General features: G+C 43.8%; 1 protein-coding gene across 1 annotated transcript; it reads left to right on the forward strand.

Moving 5' to 3' along the window:
• Positions 1–1,112: 1,112 nt before the first annotated feature.
• LOC102456985 (alpha-1-antitrypsin-like) lies at positions 1,113–15,963 on the forward strand. The gene is made up of 5 exons (XM_006133687.4): positions 1,113–1,269; positions 4,918–5,598; positions 7,713–7,983; positions 12,736–12,883; positions 15,630–15,963. The coding sequence occupies exons 2-5, from the start codon at positions 4,935–4,937 to the stop codon at positions 15,819–15,821; spliced, it is 1,275 nt and encodes a 424-aa protein (XP_006133749.1). The 5' UTR covers positions 1,113–1,269; positions 4,918–4,934; the 3' UTR covers positions 15,822–15,963.
• Positions 15,964–19,993: the final 4,030 nt, after the last annotated feature.

Raw genomic sequence — 19,993 nt, forward strand, 5'->3', positions numbered from 1 at the left:
CACTGGCCAGAAACCTGGCCCTCAGCCCATTCCTACTTGCTCCTCCCCAGCACATACCCTGCTCCCAAATTGCTCCTGCCTCATCCTCTGCTCCTGCTCCTTCTCCAAGCCCATTCCTGCACCCTCTCCCTGGTTAGACACCCTGCCCCCAGCCTGCTCCTTCCCCCTTCCCTCCGGCCTGACACCCTACCCCCAGCCTGCTCCTGCACCCTACCCTGCTTCTGTCTCCTCCCCCTGGCCAGACACTCTGCCCAATCAGGGCCCAGACCCCATCTGGACACAGCATCCTTACCCAAGCCCTAATCCTGGAGCAGTCCAGTCCCCATCTGGCTGCAGGAATGGGTAGTGTGTTTAGTTTTACTGAATTATAGTTGTTATTGTTCCAATGTACTTGTTCTTGTTAATAATAGGTGGATTTCACTAAGGGGTAGGATGGTTGTTTTATACGAATTCAAGAAGTCCAATGTTAGAAATCTGGTATAAAGGAAATCAGTAATTCCAGTTCTACTCATATTAATCAACGATCAATTCTTACAGGTAACACTAGCAAGGCTTTCTGAAGGACATGCTGTATGAGAATACTAGAAACAGGCCAATCTTCTACCGTGGAAAAATCCTGCAGAGGAAGAGTCCACATGAAATCTCCCCTCAGCTGTGGGTGGTGTCTCTTCTCTGCATACTTCTTTCAGCTACAGACTCATAGGATAGACATGCAGGGTTTGGTCCCAGTGTAAGACTGGAGATTCACAGGAAAGTCTGGCTTCCATCATGTGGGTCTCCAATGAGCTACACAGAGAAATCTCTTGGTGCAGATTCCAGGATCCCCGAAAGAGTGGCTGTCACCTGTACAGTGCTGTCATCGGCTCCCCCACCACAGCTGTATACTCTGACGCCTGCTGGTTTAAACACAGTCATGAGATTTATTGCCTTTGTACTTTGGAAGTACCTCTGGGGAACTTGCTGCATCCAATGTGTGTTTGCACAGGGAGGCTTACAGACACCTAGAAACATCATAGACACAACTACACTCTAGCTGGACCCCATGACCCTTGACCTTAGCCTGCTCTACGTGCATAGACGGTGGGCTCTTGAACCTGAGTGTCCAGAAAAACTAGTTTCATCAGCATTTTGTCTGACCTTGTTGTTAATTTTTCTTTGATCTAATATTTCACAAGAGGGCAAGGTGCTTAATGCTGTTCAGTCCTATAAATAATGGAGCAAGGAGTAGTGAAGCTCAGACAGACACAGCTGGATCCTTCTGAATATACTGTGAGTACTATATTCATTTTTCTTTAAGACAATGAGCTCATGTTATAAGGAGTTTATAAGATCATGTCATTCTCTTGTTGGTGATCTTGTAATAGCCATAGAGAAGTAAGAGAATAATCTTCTATACAGCATGACTGTCTTGTGCAACTACTCGGGGAACAGCAGAAAATAGAACCCTTGTGAGGTTGTATTATGATTTAAAAATCAAACACTATTTAATAGTAAACACCGAAGAATAGTTCAATATAGTCCTCTAAAGTGTGGCTGTATTCCAAATAGTGACTGTAAAAAGTCATTGCTGGACTGCCTGTTTAATACAGTACTGACTCCAGATTGAATGCACTCGGTTTACAAGGACTCCCTCCCCCCACGCCCCAATAAACTGCTAACCCTGTAAAACCATTCAGGCTGGAGAGTCAGATGGAGACTTGTCCCTGCTAGAGCTCCCTATCATGCAACCCACTCCAGATCAGGGAGGGAGGTTTGGAAAGGATCTTGGCACACAGGTACCTTATGTTCTGAATCCCAAGGAAGGGAGCAGCTGGCAGTTATTCTCATTGCACATCTTGGAGTTACAGTAGCCACATGGCCTGATAACTGATCAGCATGCCGGGGGCTCCAGAGTGGGAAGGTATAAGTTTTTTAACAGGTAATGTAACCGCTGAGCTGTAAGAGTGGCCGCTGAATGACTCTGCACCCTGTGGAGAAGGAAACCTCCATCATTCTTTCCCCAGTACTTGGTGATCAGTCTGTGTGCTTATGTGATAGATGTGGCCCTAAGTCAGGTTGATAGGCCTCTGCAATTAGTGTCTGTGAATTATAGAACTCGGGTCCCTTTTCCACCCTTGAAGGAAACCTAGGAAGGTTGAGGGCCTGATTTTCAGAAACCTTTCAAAGAGTCTGAGTGAGACTGCTGCATGTGCTCATGGAGACTGTGCTTTGGTGTGCAGATCAGGTGCTTGTGAAACACACGGAGAATTCATGTCACTTTTGCCTCACCGTTTCAAATATTTTGTTTCACTGTTTTCTAAGCAAAACATTTAGATTATTTTCAATTTACAACAGCATTTCAAAATTTAATTTTTTATTAACAAATTTAAAATATTTAACATGCCCAAAATCAAATCAGAACATTTTGACCTAGAGCCATTTTTTTAAATGACTTGCTGAATATTTTTAAATAATCATTTTTTATTTGAAGTGACCCAAAAAATCTCTTGTTTATGTAGATCTAGTTACTGGGATCATGGCTCTCTACTATCTCATTCCAGTGTCATACTGAAATAGAATAACAGCTGGGCTACTCTAACTAATATATGGGCCACATTATTTCTGATTCAGGGAGCTGTAACTAGTTACTGATGGATACATCTGCACTGCATGGTAATATAGCTACCCCATGTCTACACAAACCACTTGTTATTTCAAAATATTTTTTGAAATAACGGGCATGCTATTTCGCCAGCCCGGTAAACCTCATTGCATGAGGGATAAGGGATGTCTCAAAATAGTGGCTTATTTTGAAGTTTGGCGCTGTGTTCATGCACCAAAATTTCAATTTCAAAATAGTTTCGAAATAAGATACACAATTTGTGTAGTGCAAAGTGTGTATCTTATTTCGAGTTTAGGGAGCTGTGTAGATGCACCCTTAGGCTATGTCTAGACTGTAGAGTTCTTTTGGGAAAAGATAAACGAATAGCAAACCGCAATTTGCATAACTTTTTCCGCTTTTTTTTCAGAAGAGGCTTTTCCGAAATTTGGCCCGTCTACATCGGGCCAAATTTTGGAAAAACCTCCTCTTTTGGAACATCCCTTATTCCTCATACAATGAGGAATACAAGGATGCCAAAAGAAGGCATCCGCTTTTCCAGAAACTGTTCTGAAAAAAGCAGAAGCATTCCTTGGACATGGCAGAGCATTTCCAGGATAATTTCAGTATCCTGGAAAATGTCCGCAGTATAGACATAGCCTTAGATTGCTCACTTCCTATGTAATAACTGGGGTCAGAAGTAGGGAAGAATTGAGCCCCATACCTGATTGCTACAGAATCAGTAGAAAAGGTTTTAATACAGCTGTGCTGTTATAGAAAGACAAGCGTAATTTAATATGCACTTTTTAATAAACTTATTCTTACTAATAAACATGACAGTTCTTAAAGAGAGGAGTGGGAGAACTAGTTCAAAGGAAATACATTGTTCCAGACATAGTCCCCAAGGGTGCATCTAAACATCACTGTAACTTGAAATAAGATATGCAATTTGAGCAACGTAAATTGTGTATCTTATTTTGAGGCTATTTCGAAATAACTTATTTCATGATTTGGTGCTGTCTACAAAGTGCCAAATTTCAAAATAAAGTGCTATTCCAAAACATCCCTTACTCCTTGAAGAATGAGGTTTACAAGAATGCCAGAATAGCGAGCCCGAAATAACGGGCTTGCTATGAAGAGGCGGGATAGCTATTTCGGGATACTTCAGTATCCCAAAATAGCGCTGCAGCATAGATATCATCTAACTATCCATTCTATTTAGATTTGGATAAAAAAATCATAGCTACCCCACTTGTTCCCTTTCTCAGGGTATGTCTACACTACCCTCCTAGTTCGAACTAGGAGGGTAATGTAGGCATACCGCACTTGCAAATGAAGCCCGGGATTTGAATTTCCCGGGCTTCATTTGCATAAGCGGGGCGCCGCCATTTTTAAATCCCCGCTCGTTCGAACCCCGTGCCGCGTGTAGCCGCGCGGCACGGGGTTCGAATGAGCGGGGATTTAAAAATGGCGGCGCCCCGCTTATGCAAATGAAGCCCGGGAAATTCAAATCCCGGGCTTCATTTGCAAGTGCGGTATGCCTACATTACCCTCCTAGTTCGAACTAGGAGGGTAGTGTAGACATACCCTCAGACTCGCAAGATAGAACTGTCTCATATCTGACTGTCTAATAAATCCAATCCCCTTTTGTTTTCATAAGCCTCTGATTTCTTGTATGCTCACTGGCTTGGAGGGAAGTGGGGAGAAATATCTGAGAATTGCAAGGAAACCAAGGGGAGCCTCTCCAAATGCCTCAGGGATAGCAGAGCTGCACAGCAGGAAATACAGATTGGACCTCCCTGGTCTGGCACACTTGGGACCCGACTGATCCCAATGAGGGATTTTGTGGGATCAGGGGAGGTCATTTCTGCCCCCCCCCCCATTGCTGCCCTGCACCCCAGATTTCTGTGCTCCCTGGGCTGCCCAGCTGAGCTACACACTGAGCTTCCCAGCTCTCAGTCGAGTCCCCCTCCCACTCTCCCTCCTTCCCTCCCCTCCTCCCAGCCCGCCCCACCTCAGCAACCCAGCTGGGCTGTGCACCAGGCTTCCAGGCTCCTTCCCCTCCACACACACAGTGAGGCAGTGCACTGGGCTCCTGAGCCCCCCTATAGCAAGGCAGGCTGCCCCCCTCCCTGCACTTGTAGCATGCTGGTACTCTCTGATCTTGGAACATCCATGGACCTACCAGACCACATATGTTGCTGGACCAGAGTTCTGGTTTATAGATGTGCAACCTGTACTAATATCTGGAAAATAATTCACTAGGCCTAGTTTTACATGAACACAAATTTTCATTACACTATTCCATAGATATAATGATTTTCATTCTTTCTTCATAGAGTTGTTCCAAAGGAAAATGAAGACCACCCTGTATGTGTGTTCATTTCTTATTGGACTTCTTGTTGTTGTTTATTGTCATCATGAACCTGAACATCATGATGATCATGATGATACAAAGACCCAGGAACATCATCCCAGGGTTGAAGAAAATCCTAAAAGCAAAATACCAGCTTGTTGCAAAATAGCTGCTAGCAATGCTGACTTTGCATTTAGGTTCTACAAGCAAGTTACATCAGATGCAGCAGAGAAGAATATTTTCTTCTCTCCTCTGAGTATTTCCACTGCTTTTGCCATGGTGACTCTAGGTGCTAAATCAACCACTCTGACTCAGATTCTGGAAGGACTAGCCTTTAACCTGACAGAGATTGAGGAGCAGGAGATACATGAAGCTTTTCGTGATGTTATTCACTCGCTAAACCACCCTGACAATGAAATCCAGGTGAATCTGGGAAATGCCCTTTTTGTGGATGAAAAGCTGAAATTGCTAGATAAGTTTCTGGACGATGTGAAAAGCTTTTATGAAGCAGAAGCTCTTCCTAGTAACTTCCAAAATTCTGCCGAGACTGAGAAACAGATCAATGATTACATTGAGAAGAAAACCCACGGGAAAATTGCCCACTTGGTCCAGGGTCTTGATCCACTCACTGTGATGGTTCTCATCAATTATATTTACTTTAAAGGTAAGACATGTTATATCAATGGCTACTTATTGCCAATATTACATTTTCAGCATCTGATTTGTAATCTGAAACAAAACTCAAAAATCTCTACTCATTTTAAAAATTTAACAGGTTTTTAGTCCTGCGAGATCAACTAAATTGAAAATGATTATGTCTGCAAAGCTTTCCCAGTACGATTAAATGAAATTTCAAGGCTTAAAGTCTGAAATTAGGTCCCTAAAGTCATAATTAGGCCCCTAAATGTAAGTGGTGACTTTATTAGTACTGCTAGATTCCCTTTGAAGTTAACAGGGACAGATCTTAGAATATCTGGAAACCAGGGCAGTTGTGACTGGCTTGACGTACTCATGTTTGAAAAATTTGTTGTGCCATTAATTTTATGATTTAATATGAATGAGGAGAAAATTAATGTCTTAAGTCTCTTTGCAAAATGTTGTAATCACATGCACATATTCTCATTCTGGTGAGAGATGGTGGCCATACACCTATCTGATTTTCTTTGACTTCTTGTGCTGTTTTATAAAGAGAGAAAACAGCACATGTTCATTTTTTTCCCATGTACCTAGTATTAGGGACATTTTCTTTCAAATCTTGCAATGTCTGGAATCGAATTTGAATGTGAATATGAAATGCAACTTCACGTAGTGATTTGTCAGATACCTGTAGAAGACTTGCAACTCAGTACTTTGTTGTACAAATAGTATACAGGACACATAAAAAGCTTGCTTTAAGGCCTGGAAATCAACCTGTTGAAATGAAATGGTATTCAGCTGAACAGCAAACACCTTAAATCTTGTTAAAGTTGCGTAAAAACATTTTAGTTAATCCTATCAAGAGCGTGGGGCAATTTTATACTCTGTGTGGCAGTGACAGAGTTATGATTTAAAGGTAAATTAGGAAACAGTGTAACCATGGCCATCATCTTATTGCAAGACCTGACCTGACTGGATGTCTCAGGCATTGCCCCAATACTGTGCAGTTCTGGTTGCACCTCTGTAAGGCTATGTCTACACTAGGAAATGATTTCAAAATAACTTGTTTGGAAATAACAACTCCCGAAATAACTATTTCAAAATAGCATGTCCACACTAAAGGGAAGCTTTGAAATTAGTCCGAAGCAGGCTCCCTTAATGTGGACATGCTGCCCTGACTTAGAGAGCCCCAGGAAACACCGGGAGTAATTACTTTGAATGACTCCAGGGAGTAGTTATTTCAAAATAGTAGCAGTAGAGTGTCCACACTATTGCTATTTTGAAATAACTATTTTGAAATAAGCATTGTTCCTCGTGGAAAGCAGGAGTTATTATTTCAAAATAAGCAGCCCGGTATTTTGAAATAACGGGCTTGGTAGCGTGGACACTCCACTTGGTATTTTGAAATAAGGGGAGTTACTTTGAAATAACTCCCTAGTGTAGGTCAGGGCTCAGAGTCTGGTTATATAACCCTGGGCATGTCGCATAAGCTCACTTGTACCTTGGTTTCTGCATCTGTACTTGGGAAAGAGTAATACCTACTTCCCAGGGGTATTCTGAAGCTTAGTTCCTTAATAGTTTTAAAGCTCTTTCAGAGTCTTTGAGCTTTAGAAAGGCAAAGAATTCTGCATATAACTTGTGAGAGTTTGTGTAAAATTATTTGTTATAGAAATCACATGGGAGAAATTACAACAGTTGCTTTATCTATGCAGACACTTATACCACTAAAGGAAAACATTGCTCCCTTTTTCTCTTCAAAAACCTAAATAATGATGCAATACCTACATTCCTCTTGTGAATATAGTCCTAACAGTTGAAAACTCGTGAAAAAACCTTGATTCATTAATTACCTGTAAATTGTCAGAAAGCAACTCGTGTGGATCTGCCTCAAAAATACAGATTAAAAGAAAATAAAAGGATTACTTAATTTCATTTCATGGTTTTCATCAGGACTTTTAAAAAGCCCATACAAAGTCTAAACACAACATAAATGCCATTATGCTATTGAAAACAAAAATCTCCTTAGGAAAATTGGCTTTGAGTGCCTTTGAATCTGTAAATATAGATTTATTATACTTGAATTAGTGTGGTTTATACTAATAAAGCTTCTTTCACAGTATAGTCAACTACATTCTTTTATAGCCTACTGGGAACACCCTTTCAGTGATATGCTCACCCATGAAGCAGATTTTTTTGTGGATGGGAAAACATCAGTTAAAGTCAATATGATGACCCGAGATGGCCGTTATAACAGTTACCATGATAAGGAGCTATCTTGTCAGCTGGTGGAAATACCTTACAAAGGAAATGCTACAGCATTATTTATCTTGCCGGATGAAGGAAAAATGAAACAAGTGGAGGATGCTCTGTTGAAAGAAACCGTGGCTAAATGGATAAAATCACTTAAAAAAGGGTAAGTCTTATTTTTTGAGGCTGATTTACAGTAGATATAGATTAGAATCTGAACTGTAGGCAAAATAAAACTAGGTGCCTCAGTTCCTTCGGTACCACTATACTGACTTATTGGAGGTTTCAGTGATGCAATGACCGTAAAGAACTAAAGAAAACTAAAGCTGTGATGCTTTTTACTTTTAGCAAGGAGGAATCAAGATGGTCTTGAGATTAGGGGACAGGTCTGAGAGTTAGGAGATCTAGGGGCTATTGCCATTCCTGCCAGAGACTTTCTGCTTATCCTTGAGCCTTGACCTTCCCACTGCCACAGTTAAACCATCCGTAGAAAGGTTGGATGATGACATTTATCTGCCTCAAAGGGTCTTTGTAAAACTGAGCTCACTGATATTTGTAAAACACTTTGACACCTAAAATGGGACTCATGTTTTGTATAACATGACTAGATTAAAAAAAAACCAGGGGAGGCTTGATTCTGATCTCACCAATTTTACACTGGTGTGTCACTCCATTGACTTCAGTAAATTATTCCTGATTCTGACTGGTGTAAATGAAAGCAGAATCAGGCCCAGGGAATGCAGATATAACATCTGCCTAGCATTCAGCCAACCATGCCATCCGAAGATCTGATCTGGAAAATGTATGCTAATGCAGCAGGAAGAAATGATCCATAAAACAAAGGGAGGGAGGGAGCTAGAAATCAGTATTGCTGAAGACAATGTAGGTGAGAGCAGAAAGAAGTGAGACATGAATTTGCAATGCGAAGTGACAGCAAAAGTAAACCAATGTAATATTGGGCTGCATGCCCAGAGATGCCAGGTGTTATAGAGCACTGCTGAAATTGCACGTGGAGTGAAACATAATTCAGTCCCTAATACCAAAAATAGGTCTATAAGGGTATGTCTACACTACAAAGTTAGTTCGAACTAATGGACGTTAGTTCGAACTAACTTTCATAGGCGCTACACTAGCGCTCCGTTAGTTTGAACTTAATTCGAACTAACGGAGCGCTTAGTTCGAACTAGGTAAACCTCATTCCACGAGGATTAAGCCTAGTTCGAACTTACTAGTTCGAATTAAGGGCTGTGTAGACCCTTAATTCGAACTAGTGGGAGGCTAGCCCTCCCCAGGTTTCCCTGGTGGCCACTCTGGCCAACACCAGGGAAACTCGTATGCCCCCCTCCCGGCCCCGGACCCCTTAAAGGGGCACGGGCTGGCTACGGTGCCCATGCCAGGTGCAAGCCTGCCAGCACCCAGCCAGCAGACCCTGCACCTGGCACGGCTCGAGCCACCCACCCGATGCCCCCCAGCCCTCCCCTTCTTCCCGGGACCAGGCTGGCGGCTCCCAGGAGCTTGCCCGGGACCGCAAGAGGCGGGCACCCGCCTGGGCTAGTGCGGACATCGTGGACCTTGTCCACGATCTCCGCACTAGGCACAGGAAAGTGGCCGGCTAGGGCAGGAGAGCTGCCAGCCTGGCCACCCAGGAGCAGGTGTGCATGAAAATCAAGGGGGTCCACTGAGATCCCCGACCCTGAGCCCTGAGCTTACAATGGCCATCCTGGGTCAGACCAAAGGTCCATCTAGCCCAGTAGCCTGTCTGCTGACAGCGGCCAACCCTAGGAACCCTGGAGGGGATGGACCGAAGACAGTGACCAAGCCATTTGTCTCGTGCCATCCCTCTCCAGCCTTCCACAAACCTTGGGCAGGGATACCACTCCATGGACCCAACCTCCATGACTTGATCTCACTTCCCTTTAAACTCTGTTCTAGTTCTAGCCTTCACATCCTCCTGAAGCAAGGAGTTCCACAGGTTGACTCTTTGCTTTGTGAAGAACAACTTTCTGTTACTAGTTTGAAGCCTGCTACCCATTCCTTTCCTTTGGTGTCCTCTAGTCCTTCTTTATGGGAACTAATGAAGAACTTTTCTGTATGCACCCTCTCCACCCAACTCCTGTTTTTAGAGACCTCTATCCTGTCCCCCCTCCGTCTCCTCTTTTCTAAACTGAAAAGTCCCAGTCTCTTTAGCCTCTCTTCATATGGGACCTGTTCCCAACCCCTGATCATTGTAGTTGCCCTCCCCTCTCCCAGCCTCTCTCTTCCCCTCTCCCACCTCCTTTTCCCAGTCTCCCCCAGTTTTGTTCAATAAAGACAGATTCCATTTTTGAACACAATTGTCCTTTATTTTGTACATCAAGAAAAGGGGCTAGGGAAGGGTAAGTGGAAGGAGGTGAGGGAGGAATGGGGTACGAACCCCCGATGGGGAGGACTGGGCTAGCTCTGCGGGCTTCTGGGGGTGGAAGCTCTCCTGCAGCCCCCCAATTGTCCCCTCTCCCCAGATAGCAGCCTGCGGCAAGTGCAGCCGGGCTTATGGCCGAGTGGTGTGATGTGCCCAATGTGGGTACTCCAGGCAATCCAAGCCAGGACTGGTTTGCAAGCAGGGAACCCCTGAGAACGGTCTGTCCGGGGTGGGGGTTGGGACCCTTTAAGCACAGCTCTCGGCTAGCCCGAGACAGCATCTCCACGCTCTAAGTCCTCCTCTGATGCCCTGCCGGCACTGCTTCCGGCCATCCTTAAGCCTAATTCAGGGTCCACTTAATGTGGACGCGCTTGTTCGAATTAGCAAAACGCTAATTCGAACTAGTTTTTAGTGCTAGACGCGTTAGTTCGAATTAACTAATTCGAACTAAGTTAGTTCGAATTAGTGCTGTAGTGTAGACGTACCCTTCGTCTTGGGAAATCAGAGAAGTAAAGAAAACCAGCCAGTGATTGGGGAGATGAATTTGAAGAGGAAATGTATAAATATGCACAATGAAGCCAAATGTTGACTAAGGGTACACAAGTTTTATCTGAGCCTGCCTCAGACTAATTTTCAGGCTTCCTTGTAGTGTGGATGCTCTATTTTGGAATAAGCTATTCTGGAAGATGTATTTCGAAATAGCTTATTTCAAAATAGAGCATCCACATTACAAGGAAGCCTGAAAATTAGTCTGAGGCAGGCTCAGATAAAACTTGTGTATGACAGCATTGCAAATACCTGTGGAAATATATTGGACCGGATACAAATTCCCACTGGTTCACCATTGATCATGATGCTGATGTTGACATTGTACTTGCACAGCCCACATTTCATTGTTCTGAGCTAGCAGAGAGATAGCATTTTGCAAACCTGGCATGCAGTTATTTGCAGAACAACATTGGGTAGAGACAGGAATTGTTTAGTGACGGCATGAGTTTGGGGTGCAGACGGGGGTGCCAGATGCAGGCTCTGACTCTGGCCAGGAGGTGCTTACCATAGACAGCTCATGGCCACCAGTGCTGCAGAGCACTCAGGCTGCCTTCATGCCCTGGTGGCCTCACGCCACTCAAAGCTGCTGGCTGTTGCTGGCAAGCATGTCTCTGAGCGCCACTTTGGGATGGGGGGGTCAGTATGTCTCCATGAGCTGCCTGTAACTCCCCTCCCCGATGGTGCTGGGGGGCAGGGGCAGCCCATGGAGACTTGCTGCCCTCCTCCCCACAAGGGGCACACAGAGACATGCTTGCCTGCAACCTCCAGCCATGTTGCTTCCAAGAGTGGTGTGGCTGGGGCTGCAGCAGACAGGCAGACTCCCCGAGTGCCCTGCTGAACCACAAAATATTTTCTTCCAGCCCTGGCCTGGAGGGTTATGGAAGGCAGGCGGAAAATGTTTGACAGGCTACCTTCCCTGCCCTGGGCTTAGTGACACAGGATCTGATCCTGCATCATTAAAATCAATGGAGCTTTGTTGCTGATTCAGTGGCTATAGCAATAAGTAATAGGCCATAGTTAGGGGTGATAAGTAAAGGAAAATAATTGGGAATGAACTCAAGCAAAGGAAAATGAAGCCTGTGGAAGGGTCTCGCTCAGGACATGACAAATTCCACAAGATTTAGAACTGGGCTAGACAAAGAACTCAATCTGTTCGGCAGAAACATGCATTGTCAGGGAGCAGGGCGAGCGGAACAGAGAAGATGCCCAAAATGTCCTCCCCTCCCCCATCTTCAACTCCTTTAGATTCCTTGCCACAAACTGTTGAATGAATCTACTGAGGCAGCCTTATGGAACTGAAATTATGTTTTGTAAAGAAAGGAGACTTTTCTCAAAGTGTTCTTGCTGCCCGGAAGAATGAACAAATAGATTATGGGAAAGCTCATCTCTTCAGTGGATAGCTGATCCTCAATCAAGTGTATTATTCCAAAGACTAGTAGCAGACTCGACAGGACTTGAGGCTGAGCAGACAAGAAAGGGGCAGGTAGATAGAATGTCTCTTTCCTCCATAGAAACACCAAACCGTTCCATAGAAACACGTTTCAGGCCAGTGGCAGACAAGCTCAGTAAGCTCTTATGTGCCCCCACAAAGGGTGAGGAACAGGAGAATCCAGGCAGTAGGACGTCCCTCTATCCCAGATGCTGCACCTCAGGAGCAACCCAGTCCTCTGCGTCCTGTTGCAAAGTGAATTTGCACCAAGAGGGGGTGCTTACTATAGAGAGACATCACATTGGTACACGGCCCTTCCAATTCAGCCTCCCACTTCACAGAGAAATGTTGCCAGTTGTGTAGAAGAGGGTTTCGCTACAGTCGTGAGAGCTGGGGACTGTTTTTGCTCCCAAAAGAATGCAAAAAATTCAAGTTGACATTTTAGATTTCCCCAGGAGTATTTCAGGCATCGCTGTTTAGCAGGTACTTCACACTGTTACCAGAATTCAATATTTTATCATCATTTTTATTGCCCTTAACAGAAGAATAGAACTGTACATTCCAAAATTTTCTATTTCGGCCTTCTATGACATCGAAGAGATATTTAAGAGAATGGGTGTGACTGCTGTATTCGAGGACCATGCTGATCTGTCTGGAATCACTGAAGATCACAATCTGAAGATTTCAAAAGTAAGTTTGTTTAATAAGTTTGATTTAAATGGATTTGTCTGCACCAATCACCCTGACTCTGGACAGTGTCTAAGTTATGTTCAGTTCAGTGCACTCATGATTACTCTCATACTGTCTTTAAACATTCATAACCATGAGGCTGGTAAAGAGGCCACAAATATGGATCCAATTTTTTCATGGTAAAATGATGAATAAGTTATAGGATAGTTATGGTAAAACACATACAATTTTGCCATATGGTCACAGCAAAAATATGGACCCTCCTGATGCACAGTAAGTTTATTAGTTCACTTTGATCCATAGGTAGTCCGCTTTGAAATGGGACTAGATGAGGGTAAGATAAAGTCTGAGGGCACCAAACATTCAGATCTGGCCTATCATGATCCTCTGGGCCAGCAACGTCCTGCAGCCCTTTGGGACCCTCAGGCAGGGGCCAGCTGCTGGGGCCAGCATGTGCATCTCTGCACAGGGCATACCCTTTGGAAACTGGCCAATAGGAAATGCCTAGGCTATGCTTGTAGCGTCAGGCAGCTTGCAGAGCCCCATATTCCTCCAAAGGGTGCACTGCATGGAAATGCAGCAGCTGGCTGCTTTGTGCAGTATGTGGTGGGGGGAGGAGAGGATACAACAGTCAGAAAGCCTGCAGGAGGGTCCTACTGGGCTCATGGCTAGTACCTGCCCCTGGAACCCCACCCTCTCCTACACCTCAACTGTCTGCCCCAGGTCACAATGCCAATTCTTTGCACCCTCTCCTGCACTCCTGTCCCAGGTCACAACCCAAACCGCTGCTCCTGGTCATATCCCTTCCCAGATCCCATACTCCTTCTTGCACCCGAATCCCCTGCCCAGATCATAACCCCCTCCCAGACCTGCATTCCTTCCTGCCCCCAAATCTCTAGCCCCAGGTCACAACCCCCATTATCCAAATTCCCTTCCAGACCCCAAGCTCCTTTCTGCACCGAAGCTCCATCTCAGACCCCGCTCCACCCCAGTAACATCGCAGAAAAGAGCAGTCTTTGACCACTTATCGAATTCTTGGAGTGGCCTCCCATCAGAAATTATTGCCCACCCCTGGACTAAATCCAAGCCAACTAACAAACTGTTCACCGGAAGCTGTTGATCAAAGTGAACTAACTTTGTATATGGACTCTGCAGCCGAGCATTGACAGTTGGCTACATTCAAGGCGACCAAGGACTGCAACTTTAACAGTTCCTTAAGTTCACTTTTATCTTTCCTCATTTCAAAGAGGACTTTCTCAAACAGAACTAATGGTCTGTGATACCTAGCAGCAGAGTCCATAGAAATGTTAAAATTAAAGGGTAAGGTCACCACTCTCCAAGGAAAGTTGAAAGAAATGGCAAAAAATCCACAGATTCCTGAAAGTGGTGACCAGAGTGACTTCATCACATCCTTCGTCATAAAGCAAAGCAGCCTTATGGCTGTTTAAAATAAGGCTGGCTACTGAGAGCTCCCAAGACCCTTCCAGTATCAAAGGATCACTGGGCATAGAGGCACTTTAGTCATGCCTCCTATTCCCCAGACTTGCACCTTATGACACAGGCTGGGAAGATCGTCCTGAGATTCCTTTATGCAAGTGAAATCATCCATCAGCTGATTCCGTTTTACACCACCAGCATTGCACTGGATTTGGCCCAATGCTCTAAAATATATTTTAGAATTTGAAATGACCTAACCCTGCTCCCATAGAGGTCAATGGTCATCAGTGTAGGCAGGAGCAAAACTACTGGTCTTTCCTAGAAAGAAGCAATAACTTGCTCACTACAGATAACTTTCACTCACTACATCTAACTTTGGTAAATTTTTAGTATTTCCTGATGCTGTGAAGACACGAGTGAGTACTCCACAACCAGAAGGTGTATGGGTTATATACACAGAAAAAGAGTTTAACCATTACTGACAACTAAAATATAATAACTGAAAGATAATAACCCATAATGATCAGCAATTTAAACTAAGATTGGCAAAGAATATATATATTTATGTCACATTAATGACAATGCACAGCGTTCCAATTACAGAACTTCTTTTCAAAGAAATCAGTCAATATTTGGACATAGAAATGTGAATTGATACCTGGAGCTTAGCAAGCTGGTTTCTTGCCCTCTGAGGTCATCATTCCTCCTGAATGTGATCCAGGTTTCTGCAGTAAACTAATTCTTCATTAGACACTTATTTCAGATTCCAAACCTATTCTTGTGTGGTGAGGAATAGTGAATTGGAGAATCACTTTGTGGTGTGAATGCAGAGGATTTGATTCTTCCAGCTCAGTCTTTTATTATTGATTCATCTACCCATGTAGTAGTCTGGACGCGGCTTTTTCGGCACCCCCCCCCTTTTTTTGAAAAGTTGCTCTTCCTCAAAAAATGAGGTTTATGTGACTTTTCGAAAAAGGAGGGGGGGGGATTCGCCAAAAAGCCACGTACAAACTACTTTCGTGAGATCAGAAGAAGATATGCAAATTCCTGTGAAATATGCATATCCTCTTTCCACACTTTAGCATAGTCTAGATAAGCCCTTACTTACACAGGCAAAGCTCCTAATGAACACATTGGGAGTGCTGGTTGTATTTCTTCCATTGTGCTCCATCAGTTCTGCTCTTATTAGACTCTTATCTTAACATCTGATTTTCCAAAGAGCTCTCCTTTAAAAAGTTTTCATGTTCATTTCCAGCCACTGCCCACTGTTCTGTACTCCAACTATAACTTCTGCTTCCTTTCCTTGCAGGCTGTTCACAAGGCCTTGCTGAATGTTCATGAGAACGGCACTGAAGCAGCAGCAGTCACTGTTGCAGAAATGGTCCCTACATCTCTTCCTCCTGTCTTGCGAATCAACAGGCCCTTCCTGATATTGATTATTGATCGAAACACTGACTTTTTGCTCTTCCTGGGGAAAATTGTAAACCCTAATGAAAATTAATTCATCAGTGTCATATCCCTCATGCTGAGTGCTCGTTAAATTCCAACGGGCTCTTGCACACTAGCTGGTGCTTGCAACTATATAAACATAGAGATTAATATACATTCCCAAACAAATAAAGAAGGAATGCGATAACTCCTTATCTACAGGCAGCCTGGTATATCTTGATTCACTAGACAGCAACCTGTGCAAACACATTGTTGACAGCATAGAAGCCTGTTGGTTTAGATTTTTTTTTAAGTGCTAAGCCTACCCCCATCATCCTGGAAAAATAAGGTAAACAGCCAGCTAAGGGTACCATATTTTAATACAGGTTGTACCACCCTGGTCCAGCACTCTTGGGACCTGACTGGTCCCGAACCAGGGAATCTACTGGAATGGGAGAGACGAGGAGTGTCATGCTGGCCCCTCTGCTGCTACCAGCTACATGGCTCCACTCGGGTGGAAGCATTGACCGAGTGGGGATTGGGGGAGGGAGGCTTGGGAGAAGTGGTGAGTGGCTGAGGAATGCAGGCCCATAGGAGCACACTGAACCCTGGCCATGGAGCTCTACAGCCACCCTGTCTCTTCCCCCGAGTACCTCCCTGCCCTCATTCAGTGAGTGTTGGCCCCTCTGCTGTTACCAGTTGCTGAGTGAAGACTGGGGAGGCATTTGGGGGAAGGTACAGGGAGGGTGTGGAGCTTCTTCCCCCGAGCATCTCCCCACCCCAACTCTTACCCTTCTCTCCCTGATTTTGAGGGCTGCAAATGAGCTAAGAATCGGGGAGGAGCTGCTGTGTGCAAGCCCAGCTTATTTTGAGGGTGTTCTAGCCTGGAGCACCCATGGGGATGCCGAACCACAGATGTTGCCAGACTATGAAAGTCCAGACTATAGAGGTTGAACCTGTACTTTACTCACACTCATTCCATTGACCACTTGTGGTTTGACTCTAATCAGGAGACCTAAGCACATAAGTCATTCTGACAAGATGTATTCAAAGCAATGAGCCTGAAAAGGACTTTGAGGGTCATGGATAACAAGGATCTATGAGCTCCCCTTGTGATGCTGTAACTAACATGGCTAATGTGATCGTTGGGCATATTAGGAGGGGACTAGCAAGCAGGAGCAGGGAGGTGATTTCACCTGATTATATCAGCTGAGACTCAACTTCTGGAACTGTGTCCCATTTTGTGAAAGACACTGGAAAACTGCAAAAGGCACAGAAGGAGTTACAAGACTAATTCAAGCTCTGTAAAGCAAGCTTTACAACAAGAAACTTCGCCCTCCCATATCCAGATATCCTCCACTCTTGCTTTTTTACTCCCATTGACATCTTCCATCCATTCTTTGAAATACCCCAAGGAGGAAATTATCCTTAGCTCTCCTTGCTAGTACTACCTTTGGGTATGTCTACACTACCCTCCTAGTTCGAACTAGGAGGGTAATGTAGGCATACCGCACTTGCAAATGAAGCCCGGGATTTGAATTTCCCGGGCTTCATTTGCATAAGCGGGGAGCCGCCATTTTTAAAACCCCACTGGTTCGAACCCCGTGCAGCGCGGCTACACGGGGCACAAACTAGGTAGTTCGAACTAGGTTTCCTAGTTCAAACTACCGTTACTCCTCACGAGGAGTAACGGTAGTTTGAACTAGGAAACCTAGTTCGAACTACCTAGTTTGTGCCCCGTGTAGCCGCGCTGCACGGGGTTCGAACCAGTGGGGTTTTAAAAATGGCGGCTCCCCGCTTATGCAAATGAAGCCCGGGAAATTCAAATCCCGGGCTTCATTTGCAAGTGCGGTATGCCTACATTACCCCGCTAGTTCGAACTAGCGGGGTAGTGTAGACATACCCTTTGAGTTGAGACGGCAGTCCCCAAATAGCTACCCAATATGGCACACCCTCTTCTATGCTGCCCAACTCCATCTCTCTCCCTGATTCCTGTTACCTGATCTTTAAACTAAGAATTAATTATATAGACTACTTAGATTACTTACATAGATGAATATAATTTGTTGGGGGGAAAGTCAACGTGGTTTCTGTAAAGGGAAATCAAGCCTCATTAATCTACTAGAGTTCTTTGAGAGGGTCAATATGAATATGGACAAGGGGGATCCAGTGGATATAGTATACTTTGATTTCCAGAAAGCCTTTGACAAGGTCCCTCACCATAGGCTTTTAAGCAAAGTAAGCTGTCATGGGATAAGAGAGAAGATCCTCTCATGGATTAATAATTGGTTAAACGATAGGAAACAAAGGATAGGAATAAATAGTCAGTTTTCAGAATGGAGCGAGGTAACTAATGGTATCCCGCAGGGCTCTGTACGGGGCCAATCCTATTCAAGATATTCAAAAATGATCTAGAGAAAGGGGTAAACAGTGAGGCGGCAACATTTGCAGATGACATTAAGCCGCTCAAGATATTTATGTCCAAAGCAGACTGTGAAGAGCTTCAAAAGAATCTCACAAAACTAAGTGACTGGGCAACAAAATGGCAGATGAATTTTAATGTTAATAAATGCAAAGTAATGCATATTGGAAAACAATCCCAACTATATGTATAAAATGTTGGGGATTAAATTAGTTATTTCTACTCGAGAGAGATCTTGTAGTCATTGTGGATAGTTCTCTGAAAACACCCACTCAATGTGCAGCAGTAGTCAAAAAATGAAACAGAGTGTTAAGAATCATTAAAAAAGGGATTGGGGATAGAGAATAAGAGAGAATATCTTATTGCTTCTATGTAAATACATGGTATGCCCACATCTTGAATGCTGTGTGCAGATGTGGTTGCCTCTCTCAAAAAAGATATCTTGGCATTGAAAAAAGTCCAGAAAAGGGCAACAAAAATAACTTGGGTTTGGAAAAGCTGCAATTTGAGGAAAGAATAATAAAACTGGGATTTTTCAGCATAGCAAAGAGGAGACTAAGGGGGCATATGATAGAAGTCTATAAAATCATGACTGGTGTGGAGAATGCAGATAGATCCATCAATTGCTATTAGCCAGGATGGATAGGAATTGGACCTATAGCCTCTGTGTGTCAGAGACTGGGAATGGGTGATAGGAAGGATCATGTGATGATTACCTGTTCTGTTCACTCCCTCTGGGGTCATCAATGATCACTGTCAAAAGACAGGATCCTGGGCTAGATGGACCTTTTGTTTGACCAAGTATGCCAGCTCTTATGTTCTTATTACCTAAGATGCCTCCGTTACCACTATGAGGTTTGACTGAACATTGTTCCCATATCAGGCCCATTATTATTAAAATCATTATATAGTTGACAGCCCCAATGGGCACTGTTGCAACATACACTTAAGCGGGATGCTGACACTGTTATATTTGGCACATATTCAGTAGGAAATTTTTTCCTTTTCTATGTTGGTATTTCCTCCTCTTACTAATGTTGGACTACTTTTTCCTTTAGGTTAATATATGAGGGTATGTCTACACTAGGAAACTATTTTGAAATAACTAAAATTGATTTAATAACTCCTGAAATAACAGAATCAAAATAGCGTGTCCATACTATGGGGAAGCCTCGAAATTAGTCGAGGAGGGTTCACTATTGTGGACATGCTACCTCGACTTAGAGCCCCAAGAAGCAGTGGGGAGTAATTACTTTGAATTACTCTGGGGAGTAGTTATTTCAAAGTAGCAGCAACAGAGCATCCACACTAACATTATTTCAAAATAAATGATTCTAAGGAATGGTAGAAGGGAGAAAAGCAAAATAGAGACAATGGATTTCAAGAAGGCAAATTTTAGTAAACTCAGAGAGATGGTAGATAAGGTCCCATGGGAAGCAAGCCCAAGAGTATGTCTACATTGCATACTTATTTTGAAATAAGCTATTCCAGAAGAAATACTCTGAAATAGCTTATTTCGAAATAACATGTCTACACCATAGGGAAGCCTCAAAATAGTCTGAGGCAGGCTTCCCTAATGTGGACATGCTACCTCGATTTAAAGCCCCAGGAGGCACCGGAGCAAAATTACTTTGAATGGCTCTGGAGAGAAGCTATTTCAAAATAGCAAGGGTGGAGCATCCACCCTTGCTTCTATTCTAAAATAGTTATTTCGGAATAGGCGTTATTCCTCATGGAATGAGGTTTACAGAAGTCAGAATAAGCCATCAATTATTTTGAATTTATTCATAATAAATTATTGTTATTTCCGAATAACGGCCATT

Source organism: Pelodiscus sinensis, chromosome 4 (genome assembly GCF_049634645.1).
Source record: "Pelodiscus sinensis isolate JC-2024 chromosome 4, ASM4963464v1, whole genome shotgun sequence".
NCBI classification, from domain to species: Eukaryota; Metazoa; Chordata; order Testudines; family Trionychidae; genus Pelodiscus; species Pelodiscus sinensis.

Excerpts from the sequence above, each read along its gene's own strand:
- LOC102456985 (XM_006133687.4), top strand. The coding sequence starts at position 4,935 with ATGAAGACCACCCTGTATGTGTGTTCATTTCTTATTGGACTTCTTGTT. Across the intron at positions 7,984-12,735 it reads ATAAAATCACTTAAAAAAGG|AAGAATAGAACTGTACATTC; the intron begins GTAAGTCTTATT and ends TGCCCTTAACAG. Across the intron at positions 12,884-15,629 it reads ACAATCTGAAGATTTCAAAA|GCTGTTCACAAGGCCTTGCT; the intron begins GTAAGTTTGTTT and ends CTTTCCTTGCAG.